Source organism: Marmota flaviventris, chromosome 19, assembly GCF_047511675.1.
Source record: "Marmota flaviventris isolate mMarFla1 chromosome 19, mMarFla1.hap1, whole genome shotgun sequence".
In the NCBI taxonomy this organism is placed as follows: Eukaryota; Metazoa; Chordata; class Mammalia; order Rodentia; family Sciuridae; genus Marmota; species Marmota flaviventris.
The window spans coordinates 38,174,935-38,189,571 of record NC_092516.1 but is presented as its reverse complement, the minus strand read 5'-3'; the positions used below and the strand labels follow the sequence as shown (position 1 = coordinate 38,189,571).

At 45.0% G+C, this 14,637-nt stretch overlaps 1 protein-coding gene across 10 annotated transcripts in view; it reads right to left on the bottom strand.

Annotated features, from left to right (window-relative positions):
* Mad1l1 (mitotic arrest deficient 1 like 1) overlaps positions 1–14,637 on the bottom strand; it is a 357,731-nt gene that overhangs the window by 111,932 nt on the left and 231,162 nt on the right. For all 10 annotated transcript variants that reach the window (XM_027922766.3, XM_071605258.1, XM_027922768.3 and 7 more), the window contains one exon: positions 2,419–2,509. In XM_027922766.3, coding sequence (XP_027778567.1) covers positions 2,419–2,509 — 91 coding nt within the window. The remainder of the gene's footprint in view (positions 1–2,418; positions 2,510–14,637) is intronic.

Genomic DNA, 14,637 nt, shown 5'->3' with positions numbered 1-14,637 from the left:
GCCTGGGCCACTCCTGAGCCAGCCGTGTTCCTGCTCCCCTTTTGCAAAACCAGTCCCCGTGTCAGGCTTCTGTCACTGCTCCTTCATACCAAGTGGATGGAAAATGAGTCTAGCTTTGGCATGGGGGATTGACAGGAACTTCTCTTACTATGGGTGACAATACCATGGGCAGGACCAGCTCAGCCCTGGATAGATGCCTTTCACCACCCTGGCACAGGTGCAGCTGGGGCCACCACCTGCAGCCAGCATGGGGTCTTCATGCTGCCGCTGGTGACCTGGCACAACAGAATAGGGCCACCTGGGCCACAGCCAGATGTAGGCTTCCCAAGAAGTTCTCATGCACTTCTGAGAGGGGAGTGAGAGAGGCAGAGGGGCAGGCTAGGAGCCCAGAGTGAGACAGGCAGAGGGGCAGGCTAGGAGCACAAAGAGGGAGGAAGACAGGGCCCAGCTCACCCCCAGTGGTGCTCCTCTGCCCAGGCACCCTTGACAGAAGAGCTCAACTTCTGAGCGGACATCTCCTCACCAGGGACACAGGGCCACACTACTTCACCCCAGGGAAGGTACAGTAGGTATGGTGCAAGGCAGATGCATGTGGTCACCAAAGGGATGACCACTGTGGTCTGGGGATTTGGACCATCACCCAATCCTCCTGAACGGCACCCATGTGTAGGGTAGGTGTGGCCCTGGGTGCCACTGGAGTCCAGCTGAGCTCTAGTGCTGTTGGAGGTGGGGGTGGCTTAATACTGGGACACGGAGTTGGGGGTCTGTTGCTGTGGCCTGAGGTCAAGAGGACAGCAGGGCTGCAGTATGGCAAGCAGCCTGGCTCCAAGCAGCCAGAAGAAGCTCAGGCAGCCAAGAGTCTGTGCCAGAGAAGCTCAAGACACCATGGGGTCCATGTGGCTTCCTCCCCAAGCTTGGCTCTAAAAAATCTGCTTCCCCAGTAGCATAATCACAGCTGACAGTGGCTGCAGGGCTGTCTAGAAGCTTCTTCCATGGCGAGAGCCAATCCCACAGCCCCCCTCCATGCCTCTGAGCTTATTTCCTCCCTGTTCACCTGGACAGTCATCCCTGTAGTCCCAGGCTGGGCTCTTGGTCTTCATGCCATGGTATGAACCCTGTTCTTCAGGACATCAGGCCCAGCCTTCTACTAACCCTTTTGGCCACGCTTTGGGTATTACTCACACGCACACCCAGCGCCTGTCTGCTTGATGGTTCCCCACTCCACTGTACTGTGGAAGTAAGGAGACTTGGGCTCAGAAAGCAGGTGTGGACATGAGCTAACAGGGCCATGGTCTACCAGGTTGGTGCCCAGCCATCAGCTCTGAGCAGCATCTCACAGCAAGAGGCTCACCCCAATAAGGGCCCACATGGAGCTCTATAATCACAGAAGGCCTGGCTAACTACAGTTTCATGCCAACCCACATAGGTGCATAGGGTAGCTGGCACTGACCACCAGATGTGCTGCCCTGTAACTCCTATCAGGGACACTCAAGGTGACCCCGTCCAGAGCATTCCCACTTAGAGGTGGTGGTGCCCAACATTCCTCCACGTGTGCCAGGCACAGCGTTCACCTGTACCTTGTCTCATTTACTCCTCAACAACCTCTCCAAGCCCACTGGAGGACCCCTAGTAGAAAAGCCTGGAAGCCCAGTTGCAGAAAAAGGGGGATGAACAGTTCTGGTGGGGACACACAGTGGACTAACATGCAGGAGGGCTGGGGAGTCATCGAGCTGTGAAAGCTCAAGTTCTCTTCAACTAGCTCCACAGAAAGACATCTGAAAATCCAACCTGACACAGCAACATGGCCAGGCAGTCAGGGATCGAGCCGCTAGTAGCCCCAGCTGAGGACTGTGGCCCAATTAGAACAGAAGATGACAGGTCCTAGGGCCAGGCACATAGTCTAGCTGCAGCTCGGAGTGCCTCACTTCATCAAAGTTGTCACCTCTCCCATCACCAGGAATTGGTTACAGAAAGGAGATTTGATTGCCTCTAATAGGTGCCAAGATAAAATCAACGGCCTGTCTAAAAACTGGGCAATCTCAAACCTGCGGGTTTCCTCCATGGAACAATTTAAGTCTGGAGGATGAAAACTAAAAAGTCATTCAACTGAAACAGAATAGACGGCAGCCCAACGTCACAACCACAAGTGATGGGTGTGGGTGTAGGTGCCAACCTAAAAACACACAGAGAAGCCTCCCTTGACTCTGAACCCATGGGCCCTCCCCACACCAGATACTGAGGCTCCAGGTGCTGTGGTGAGTGCAGAGGAACGGGAAAAGAAGGCACAAGGAAGACTCCAGATGAGGAGGAGATTGTCACTCTGTAGGACCCTGGGACTTCCAGCCAGGTAAAGAAGGGTGTGCAGGAGGAAGTTTCCAGTTTGGTACAACATGTGTCCCGTGGCTGCCCTGTGCCTACCTGCAGGGTGCACCTCTCCAGCTGAAGCTCCAGCATCTTCTTCTCTTGCTCCAGGCGACTCCGCTCCCCCTCCAGCTCCTCCACCTTCAACCTGCAAGGAGGGCAAGACTTGTGAGACAAGTCAGCCACTACAGCCCATGGAGCAACAGCAAGCTGCAAGTTAGGAGCCTCAGCTGTAATTTTTCAGTTCCAAATTCACACATGAGACCCCAGGCTGCCAGGGAGGATGCAAGAAGCATGCACAATCACCCAGGCATGGGCAGGGCCCTGGACAGCACCTGCCCAAGTTGGGGCTGCTGACCAGCATGTGGCTAGAAGGATGCAAAAACTTGTGGGAGTCCAGTGTGTCCTATGTCCCCAGTTCTACTCCTGAAGGCAGGAGTGCAGAGTGGAGAGGACACTGAGACATGGGAATATGGCCTCTAGAAAGTGGGTGAAAAGTCAAGGACTAATTCCTAATGTGGGGGTGTGGAGGGAGCTGAGGACTGGGAAGAATCAAGATGACAAACAAAGCAGGTTCTGCAGTGACCTCGGTCCAGAGGGCAAAATGAGGACCAGGTGGGAGACAGGAACAAGGCAGGTTGGGCTCCACCTAGAACTGTCTGGTTTGTATTCACTGTTATTATTTTAAAATAGAAAACACCCACCTGGCTTAAAAACCAGGAAGTCTGTTGAAGCTCACAGTGACAAAACTATGGACAGGACAGGCAACAGCACCAGCAGTGCTGTCCCCACAGACCCTTAGAATTTAGGAAGGCCTTGGTGCATAGTGTGGCAGTTATTCTAGTCTGAGACCTGCTCCAGGACACCTGGAAAATCACAAAGATGACTCATAACTCTAAGAAACCTACCTGCACCTCTAAAAATAGATCAAGAAGATATAGGAATACAAAATTACCCAGAACCAACAAGCTGGAACTCACAACATCCACCATCCAAGCAGAGATCACCAGGCATAGAAACAGCAAGAAACATGGGCTGCAAGGAGGATAGTAATCAATCAGCTAAAGCTACACAGTTGACACACATCATGACTTGCCAACGAGGACACCAAAGCAGCAATTTAAACTGGTGGAAAACAGCACAGTTAAGGACAGACATGAAAGACATAGAAAAACCCAATCACATTTCTAGAGGTGGAAGCTACGATGTCTAAGGTGAAATCACACTGGATGGCACTCATGGTAAACCAGCTGGCAAAAGGAAGGTTTATAAACAGCAAAGGATGATCTGCAGCACAACACGGAGGGAGGAGAGCCTTTCCAAACAGAAGCAGAGCTACGGACAACTTCACAAGGCATGAAGGACCTGCAACTCGTTCCAGAGGACAGGGGAGAGATGGTGCAGAAAACTACACGCAGGTCCAAGCCTGGCAACTTCGAGCCCAGATCCAGGAAGGAGCCCAGCGCGAGAGACACAAGGATGGCAGACCCAAGGCATGGAACAGTCAAAGGGCTCAAACCAGTGATCAGGAAGCAACACCTGAACAGCCACTGGGGGTGGGAGGCAAAGGAGGTTCACCCGACACTATGCACCTGGAAGACAGCAGTGATCCTTCAAGAACTAAGAGAATAATAATTTTTTTTAAAAAAATCAGCCTGGAATTCTATGCTCAGTAGAAATATCTTTAAAAGACAAAAGCAAAATAAGATTTTCAGACAAAGACAGAGGAATTCTTTGCTAGCAAACTGCTCTCCAAGAAATGTTAAGGGCAGCCCTTGGGCAGGCAGGAGGAGGTAGTGGACGAAAACAAGGATCCAAGCACAGGAGTAAGGAGCAGTGGATACAGGGCAAATATTGGGGGTTTTCACAGCTTTTAAAAAAATATTAAGTCATTAACAAAAACATACTGAGTTTAAGACAATAGAAGTAAAATGTACAACAGCAGCATACAGTTCAGGGAGAAGATGACAGCAGTGTGGTGGTTATGCAATATGTGAAGGTATACAGCATCACTTGACAGTGGACAGCACCATGTCAGAGATGTACACTAAAACTCTGAAATAACTCTGAAGTAATAGTGGAAAAAATTTTTTTGAATCACTGAATTTTTTTTTTTTAAGGAAAGAAAAACAGGAACAAAGAAGAGATGGGACAAGTGAGAAAGAAAAAGAAAAGATGGCAAGATGGAACCTACTCATTTCAGTAATTGTACTAAATGTAAATGCGCCTACCACCCCAACTAAAAGGCAGAGACCATGAAATTGGATTAAAAGGTATCACCAATTATAGGCTTTTGACTAAAACACACTTAAAATATAAAACACAAAAAGAAATAATGCTGTCACTAGGAAACCAAGAAGTGAAAGTGAACAGGCTGCTTCAAGCAGACAGTGCACTTCAGAGTACAACCCATTGCCAAGTAGGCTGCTTCCCAGCAGTGAAAAGATCCCTGAAGGAGAGGGTGTATGATCTGGAGCACATGAGTACAAACAAAACAACTTCACAAGAAATGAGCAAAACCAACAGGGCAGTGGGAGAAATCAACACATCCTTAGTCATGGTCACTGACACAACTAGCCAAATCAGGGAACAGACACTTGAGAACATTATCAACAGTCTGACTTTCATAAAATTTACACCTACTCATCTGTAACAGCAGAATACACATTTTTATCAAGTGTTCTCTAAAAATTTTCCAAGTTAGATTACATACTAAACCATAAAAAATGGCTCATTATGTTTAGGAGGAATTGAGTAGCTCTAGTATGTTCTGACTGTATTCAAATTCCCCAGAAACCTATACCAGAGAGCTACCTGAAAAATATGACTTACACAGCATCCAAAACCATGAAAACTAAGAGAGAACATGACCAGGCCACGGAAGGTGTGCACTGACACCTGCAAGTGCTACCAAGAGTCTACGATTACCTATGAATTGGAGAGAAAGACCCTGCTTACAATTGGGAAAACCATCGTGGTTAGCAGTATACTTCTGACATTCATCGATAGAATCACATCAATGCCAATCAAAATCTCACAGGTTTCTTTGTACAAATCAACAAGCTGATTCTAAAATTCCTATGGAAATGTAATGAACTTAGATTAATCAAACAAAAAGAAAATGAAAGCAGAGGACTATCTAATTTCAATGAGTTACATTAAAGTTAAGTCACCAAAATAGTGTGGCACTGACCTGAGACAAATACATGCACACACACACACACACACACAATCTATTATTTCGTGTTTTGTTTTTCAGCACTAGGAATTAAATCCATGGCCTCAGGTATGCTAGGCATATGCTGTACCACAGAGCCACCAAAACCTATTTTTGATAAACAGATGAAGGCAATCCAATGTAGAAAAGATGGTCTTTTCATTTGAAACAAATGTGTTTTCCTAAAGGAAAAAATAAAAACTGAAATCCATATCATGTACAATATTAAAATTTTTTTATGTAAATAAACCTATATGTAAAACCAACAATTTGAAAATTGCTAAACTACAGAAGAAAAATTCTGTAATTTTTATAAATAAAATACAAATCAAAACAAGACAAACATATGATGCATAGTGGCACACACACCTGTAATCCCGGTGACTGAGGAAGCTGAGGCAGGAGGATCTCAAGTTTGAGGCCAGCCTCAGCAACTTAGTGAGACCCTCTGCAACTGAGCAAGACCTTATCTCAAAAAATAAAAAGGGCTGGGGATGCACCTCAGTGGTAAAGCAACCCTGGGTTTAATCCCCAGTACCAAAAACAAAACAAAGCACAAAAACAAACAAATGCAAAAACAACCAAAAAAATTGGACCTCATCAAAAAACAAAAACTCTTTGAAAAGCAAAATAAGTATCTTATAAAGAACTTCTACCCAAAATATAGGGAAATGGATGTTAAAGCCACAATGAGACACTGCTACACACCTGTCGGAAGGACTGAAAGTAAGACCTACCACACCAGATGCTGGTGAGGAGCAACTGGACCACCCAGTGCCAGTGTGAAGGAGACAGGTTACATACACCGCTGTGGAAGAGAGGCAGGCAGTTTCCCAGGTCAAACACATAACCATAGCCATTGCACAATTAGATATTTGCACTGGAGAAAAGAAAGTATTTCTGTACAAGGACTTTATTTGTAACATAAAGCTGTTTTAGAGGAGTAGGCAAAAACTGGGAGAAATCTAATGTCCATCAACAGAAGAATGTATAAACAAACTGTATATCTATGCAACAGAAGACTACTCAGCAGTAAAAACAACCACTGTCTGTGCATGTGGTCCTAATGCAAAGTAAACATGCTGAGTGAAAGAGGCCAGATAGAAAAGAACACGTCATGTGGTTTCATTCCGCTAGAACCTTATACAATGTCAATCAATCTACAGAGACTGAAAGCTGATCAGTAGGTGTCAGGGGGTATGGAAAAGAAAGAGGAAGGGAGAGATTACAACCCAGCAAGAGGAAATGTTTGGGGGTTCCCTGTCCCAGGTGTGGTGATGGCCCCACATGGTGTGCATGTGTGTGAAAACTCAGCACAGCATCCAGCCCAGGATGTGCTTTTAGAAGCAGAGCCATTAGTCGGAGGGTGTGCGCCTCTGTCATCTGATGGACCCCACCAAATGCCCTTCTGAGGAGTCAGGGGGTGTCCTCGCTCACTCTAGTTTGCCCTAAGCACAGATGACTCTGGCTGCAGCCCAATGCAGCCCTGACATGCTGGAGTCAACATGCAGGGTGAGGTGTGCTATGTGCCACAGGTGACAGTTACCTACAGATTCATGTATGTGAATGTACATACATTATTTGATCATTGCTGTCACCCCCCAGCTTAAAAAGGGAAACTGAGACTTGTGAGGTTATGTGGCAGGCCTGATCACTAGGCTGGTGAAGAAGGCCTGGCAGATGGCCTCAGGTTGACACTCTGGCTGCTGTACCGCAGGGTTTCCCATGATGACTCTATAGGCATATGGCACAAACAGCCTCTGGAGCCATTCCAAGAAGGACCTTCGGCAGGGAGGCGCTTCTCACTTTAGGAGAAGCTGAGAAGGACCCCTCAGGACGATATGCTAAAATTGGACAGTGTACATTCTGAAGCTGCATAGGCAGAAGGCCTTGAGGGCTAAATGTCATTAAGCCACACTCAAAGCTACAGACATATCTGAATAGAATGGCTGGCCACACTCCATCCCAGCGAGCAGTCAGAGGGCAGACCCACATAAGACAAATTTGTTTGCTCATTTGAAAAGGGTGTGCTTTCTGTTGCAATCCACCTTTTCAGGCAAACTATTGCCTCGCAGAGAGAGAGGGAGCAAAAAAGCAAACGCGTGAACAAGTACAGTCACGTGCCGTATAGCCACAGGTACGCGCCGCTGGGATGGTCCTGTAAGATCACATTGCCTTGTGATGTCACAGCCTTCCAGTTCATATAAACGCAGCCTGATGTTCACTTCTTGATAAGAGAGCTAACGACACAGTTTTCAGAACACATTCAGTCACTAAGCGATACAGGACTGCACGCTTATGCACATTTGTTCAAAAGCTCATTGTGCTGCCCAGCTGGCCTCCTCTTTGTGGGCCCTGGCCACCTGTTACATATAATAAGCTGTCTCCTACTGAGTTAAGACTAGAAACAAGACAGGTGCCATCAAGAGCTGAGGTTTTTCAATGCAGGCTTAAGTGTGGAGCGCTGAAGGATGAGGGTGAAGTACTGATGAGGAGGTGCGGCTTCTGTGGTTTACTGCAATGGGAAAGAGTTGATCCAGGAGGCACAGTGCATTCCCTGGAGCCCCAGAGTAAGCACAAAAGTTAAACAGAGAAAAGAGTCCAGGGCATCGCAGTGAAATTCAGATGGAATGCCAAAAGTGGCTCAAATAACTGAGCAGAAAGCAGGAGGTGTGAGCAGACTCAGGCAGCACAGAGGAAACAAATAATATACAGCAGCGCTGAGCACGAGTGCCAAGATGGGCTTCCGCGACGGCCAGCTGCATGCGGTACACGCAAGACCCAAGCAAAGAGAAACTGACCCAGCACAAGGACAGAACTGTCTATGCTGTGTGGACACCAGCAGTGTGGGCAGGCTGAGAAGGCCTGCATGCACCCACACCTGGCACCCCACTGTGCTTTCCAAGCACCCTCTGCAATAAGAAGACCCAGGCCTGAAAGGAAGGGGCAGCTCCTGCAGCTGGGCATTAGGAGCCTGGGTCCCTCGAGGTACCAACGTAAGGAAGAACAGCTCAGGAGACAAAAGAGGGGGATAAGAGCAGCAAACTACAGAGTAGACTGTGACATACTGGACTGTGACATAGGAAATCTGTATCCACCCATGCAGAAGACACAGCTGCTGTACAGAAGGATTCCAAACAACATGCTCCCTGCCCCACGGCCCCAAAGCCTTGGCACCCTGCACAGGAGACCACAAGTACCACCTGCACCAGGTACCCTGATCTCCAGGGGGACTGGAGACCAAGGCAGGAGGATGGCAAATTTGAGGCCAGCATCAGCAACTTAGGAAGACCCTATCTCAAAATAAGAAATAATAAAAAGGTCTCAGGAAGTAGCTCAATGGTAGAGCACTTGTCCAGCATGTGCGAAGATTTGGGTTCAACCCCCAGTACTGTCAAAAACAAAAAGGAAGAAGAAAACAAGCATCTACCTTAGGAAGTTAAAGGGGAAAAAATAAACCTAAAGCAAGCTGAAGGAACACTATAATATAAAACAAATATCAATGAAATTGAAAATGGAAAAACAATAGAGGAAAAAAAAATTAAAGAATCTGAAAACTAGTACTTTAAATAGACCAATCCAATTGTAAAGTCCCAACAAGGCTGAAAAAGAAAAGACACAAAGTCATGATATCAGAAATGAAAAAGGTTTCTATTGCAGACTGCAAAATAAGACATATGAATGGCCAACAGGTTTATGAGAAAATGCTCATTATCAATCATCAGCAATCATCAGAGAAATGCAAATCAAAACCTCATAGAAGCATCATCTCACACCTGCTGGAATGGCTATTTTCAAAAGGACAAAAGATAACAACTGCTGGTAAAGATGAGGAGGAAAGGGAACCCGTATTCACTGTTGGTGGGAATATAAATGAGTATAGCCATTATGAACAAAGGTATGGAAATTCCTCAAAAAATTAAAAATAGAATTACCATATGATCCAGAAATCCCACTACTGGATCCATGCCCAAAAGAAAGGACATGAGTATGCCATAGAGATATCTGCACAACCGTGTTTACTACAGGACTATTCACGTTGAGAAATGGAAAGAACTAAATTGGGGTAACCTCTCTGGAAAGCAGTATGGAGATTCCTCAAAAAAAACAAAAATGGAACCACTATTTGACCCAGCTGTCCTACTCCTTGGTATATATCTAAAGGATGTAAAATCAACATACTACAGTGACACAGCCACATCAATGTTTATAGCAGCTCAATTCACAATAGCTAAACTATGGAACCAACCCACGTGTCCTTCAACAGATGAATTGGTTCAATCTGGTACAAAAAAAAACAAAAAATCTGAACCCAGGGCAGCAGGCCCTGGAAGTAGAACTGTGGTTACCAGGGGCTGGGGGATGAACGGAAGGTGCTGATCAAAGGATACACAGAAGTGGGAAGCTCAGGGACCTACTCTACACCATGGTGACCACAGCCAAGAACAACAAACGTATCAAACACACGTAAAGACTGCTGAAAGGACAAATTTTAATTGTTCTTACCACACACATATAAACACACATACACACACACAAAAAAAAAAAAAAAAAAAGAGAGAGAGAAAGAAAGAAAAAAAAAATCCTGCAATATTGTTTAGCAATAAAAAGGAGTGAAAGATAACCAGATCAGTCAGAAAGATCAGTAAGAAAGAAAAGGAACTAGCCTGGTCCAGTGGTACGTGACTGCAATCCCAGCAACCTGAGGCAGGAGGATCACAAGTTTAAGGCCAACCTGGGCAATTTAGTGAGACCCTGTCTCTAAATAAAAAATGAAAAGGAAGTCCAAGGATGTAGTTCAGTGGTAGAGCAAGTGCTTCACATACAAGAGGCCCTGGGTTCAATCCCCAGTTCCACTAAATAAATAAACAAACAGGACTGAGCATGTAGCTCAGGTGGTAAAGGACCTCTGGTTCCAATCCTTAATGAAAAAAAGGTGGGGGGAAGGAGCCGAACAACACTATAAATCACTTAGATCATAAAGACATACACCTAACAACAGAATAGCCACTCTTCTTAAGAGCATGTGGAATATTCTACAGAATAGATCACATATAAAACCTTGAAACAAGTCTTAAGTTAAAGTTGTTAATGTAATGGAATTACTGCAATGAAATTAGAAATCAATCACAGAAGGAAAATAAAAAGCTCATAAATAGGTGGATATTAAACAACACTCTTAAACAACAATGGGTTCAAGATGAACTCACAAGGGAAATTAGAAAATACCTGGAGACCAAAACCAAGAAGGAAACTTACAGCTATAAATCCTAAATTAAAAAAAAGGAAGCTCTCAAGTCAATAATCTAACAGTATGGCTTTAAGAAACTAGAAAAAAGAAGAGCAAATTAGCTCAAATCCAGCAGAAAGAAAAAAAAACAATAATGATCAGAGCGGAGATGAGCAAGACCAAGGACAGAAATGCAATAGAGAAATACATAGACCCAATAGTTGATGATTTGAAAAGGTCAATAAATTGGCAAATCTTTCCCAGATTGACTAATAAAAAAGAGAGAAGATTCAAATTATGAAATTCAGAAATGAGGGAGGGGACATTACTACCGGTTTCACTGAAATCAAAAGGATTATAAGAGAATACATAAACACATATATATAAACAAATGTGATAACTGAGACACAAATGAAGTCCAGGAAATACAAACTACCAAAACTGACACAAGAAGAAATAGAAAATATCAACAAATCCATAAAAATACAGAGATTATATCAGTAATCAAAAGAGGACCAGATTGCCTCACTGTTGAGTTCTACCAAACATCCAAAGAATTAACACTCATACTTCCCAAACTCTTCCAGAAAGCTCATGAGGAGGGAACCCTGCCTGATTTGGTCTGAGAATAGCATTATGCTGACACTGAAGTCAAAGATCCTAAAGAAAACTGAGATCAACAACCTTGATGAATACAGGCGTGAAATCCTTAACCCCAACTCGGCAAACTGGAAGGGGTGCTACCAGGTGTGCACAGCTGTCTCAATATCTGGAAACCAGCCAGTGTAACACCCAACATTAACAGAATAAAAGCCTCCTCTAAGTGGAGGCAGAAAAAGCACTTGACTAAACCCATCTCCCCTTCACAAGAAACACACAAAACAAACAGAAACAGAGGGGCTTCCTCAACATGATAAAGGGCATTTTTTTTCCAAAACCTCATAGCTGACATCAATCCCAGCAGCGAAAGACTGCAAGCTTTCCCCTAAGATCAGGAATAAGGCAAAACGGCCCATTTCTATTACTTCCATTCAACACAGCCGGAGCAATTAGGCAAGACACAGAAATAAAAGGCATCCAGCACACAAGAGAATGTAAACTGTTGTATTCACAGATGCCATACAAACACCACACATAATCTGCAAAAAGAAAGAAAGAAGAAAACCCGGTTAATCAAAGAATTTGGCAAAGCTGCAAGATCCAAAATCAACATGCGAAAAAAAAAAAATCACTTGTATTTCCATACACTAGCCATGAACAATCTGAAAAGGAAATTAAGAAAATTCCATTTACAATGGCATCAAAAAGAACAAAATACTCAGGAATTAATTTATCCATTGTGATATAAGATCAAACCCTAAAAACTACAAACACTGCTAAAAGAAATTAAAGAAAACCCAAATTAATTTAAGACACTAGTGTTCAGGAATAGGAAAACTTATTGAGATGTCAGAAGCAGCAAAACAATCCAGAAAAGAGCAGTAAATCTGAAGATGCGTGCCGTCTGATCCCAAAGCTTCCTGCAAAGTCACAGTGATCAAGAAGGGTGGACTTGTGCACACTGGCAACCAGGATGCTCAAGTACGTGATGCTGGGATGCTGCGTGGATGTCACAAGCCTCAAGAGGTGACAGCAGAGGATTTGTCTCCCAGGACAGCAGGGCTGGGGAGCAGAGCAGTGGTGGGCGGAGCAAGAGGCACAAGGAATGAGCAAAAGGGAGAGCAAGGGCTTGGGAGGTGACGAAATTATTTTGTTCTCTGATTATGGGGCGATTAAAATTCACCATTAAAAAACAGTAACTTTACTACATAACAATTGAAAAAAATTAAGATGATCCTAGGACATGTCCTATACCTACTGTGTAGTGATCACATAATCTTGTACACACCTCTCAGAGCGTGACCATGGTGTGGGTGGAGTTGGGAGGAGAGTGATCACTGATGTTCTGCAGAACTGGATGCATGTAGTGATAGGAAAAGGTAGACTGAATTTGGCTTTTTTCATTCTTTCTTTATTTGGTACTGGTGATGAACCCTAGGGTGCTTTACTACTGAGCTACATCCCTAGCTCTTTTTAAGACAGGGCCTCAAACTTGCAATCCTCCTGCCTCGGCCTCCTGAGTCACTGGGATTACAGGTGTGCACCATCATACCCAGCTGCTTTTCTCATTGTTCTAGAGTTCAGAAGATGATATGTGTTTTAAGACCTGCTCTTTCACAGACAATTGCCACCACCCAACTCTCAGTACTGCTGGTTAAACCACGCTTGAAAATGGATGCACTCCACTGTATGGAACCCAGGCCTCCATGAAGTGAGCATCTTTAGAAACTGTCCTGCGATGGTGTGAGAAGGCGAGAATGCACATGTGGGATGTGGCCCCAGTGTGCACCAAATAAGAGGCATCAGGCAACTTATTACAATTGTGCTACTGACAGCTACTACTAAAGTGAATAGTTGTCACCATTTTCAGAAACAGAATGATCAGAATCCTGGATGCAACCAGACTCCCGTAGTCAAATAAAGATAGGCTCTAGGGACAGAGTTCTCCTGCACCTAAGTCCAACATGCCAGCAGTTTGTCCATGAAGATGCCACGGTTCCTGAACAGCTGAGAGCACGAAGTCACTGAAGCTCAGAAGGGGTTAATGGACTACGCAGTGGAGCAAACTATATGGCAACACAAAAGGTCTGAGAAAGCAGGGAAGGTGCTAATTTGTAACATAAGGAGGAGAAACAGCCTTCAATCATCTGCTTCACTTTTCAAATATATACAGAAATGGAAAAACAAAGCCTTGAGCTTTACAACAGTGACTTGAACGGGTTCATTAACACGCAGTCCCTCAAAATGCTGCAAAATCAAAAGTAAAGGCTTTCTCATTTTCCTCAGGCCTACCGCTGAAGACAAGAAAATAACAGAGACAACATCACAAAGCCTTAGAAGTCAGAAGCAGACAGTGAGTGGCAGTGACTCAAAAAAGCTGAGTCCCTGACCAGGAGAGGATGAGCTCAGAGGCTTTATGCCACCAAGCCTTAGGAGGTGTCCCCTGGGGCGGGGGGGGGGGGGGTGATGTCTAGAAGCAGGAAGAAGGGGGTTGGAGCTGGAGAAGGGGTGAAGGCCTTCATTTAAGGCAGCATTTTAGGAATATTTATGATTCATAGGCACTTGCAGATTAACACAAGGAGGTTGCTGCCCTCTTCACTCAGTTCCCTGGATGGTGTCCACCTCAGTGGGGGCATCAGAGCTAGCAGAGCTGCCACTGCCCTCCTGACTTTTGCAGGTCACGGGCTCTCAGGCTACTACCCCCCAGCAAGATGCCAACAGGCTCACCCGGCTATCTCTGGTAGACATGGGCACTCCTCCCCACCCTGGCCATCTCCTCTTCTGTCTCCTGGACGAGGCTGAGTGACCTGCCACCAAATGCTCTCTAGCTGTTCAGTGGAATTCCCCAGGGAAACCACTGGGGCCTGCAGAGACCTTTCTTGGGAGCATTTTAATAATGGCTTCAGGTTTTTAATGTCCTAGAACTATTCAGATAATCTATTCATCTTTTGGTATATATTTGGTACATATCTTTTGGTATATATTTCATATTTTGGTATATATATTTGGCATATTTCATATTTGGTAGTTGGAGGTTTTTGAAGAATTGGTCTCTTGCTTCCAAGTGAATGAGTCTCTGAGCATGAAGCTGTCTGCCGTGCCCTGTGACACTACAGGATCCACAGCACCAGCCCCTGCTTCAGCCCTGATACCGATGATGTGTGTCTTGTGGCTTCTTAATACTTGTCAGTTTTGCTAGCAGTTTATCAATTTTATGGATTTTTTTTTA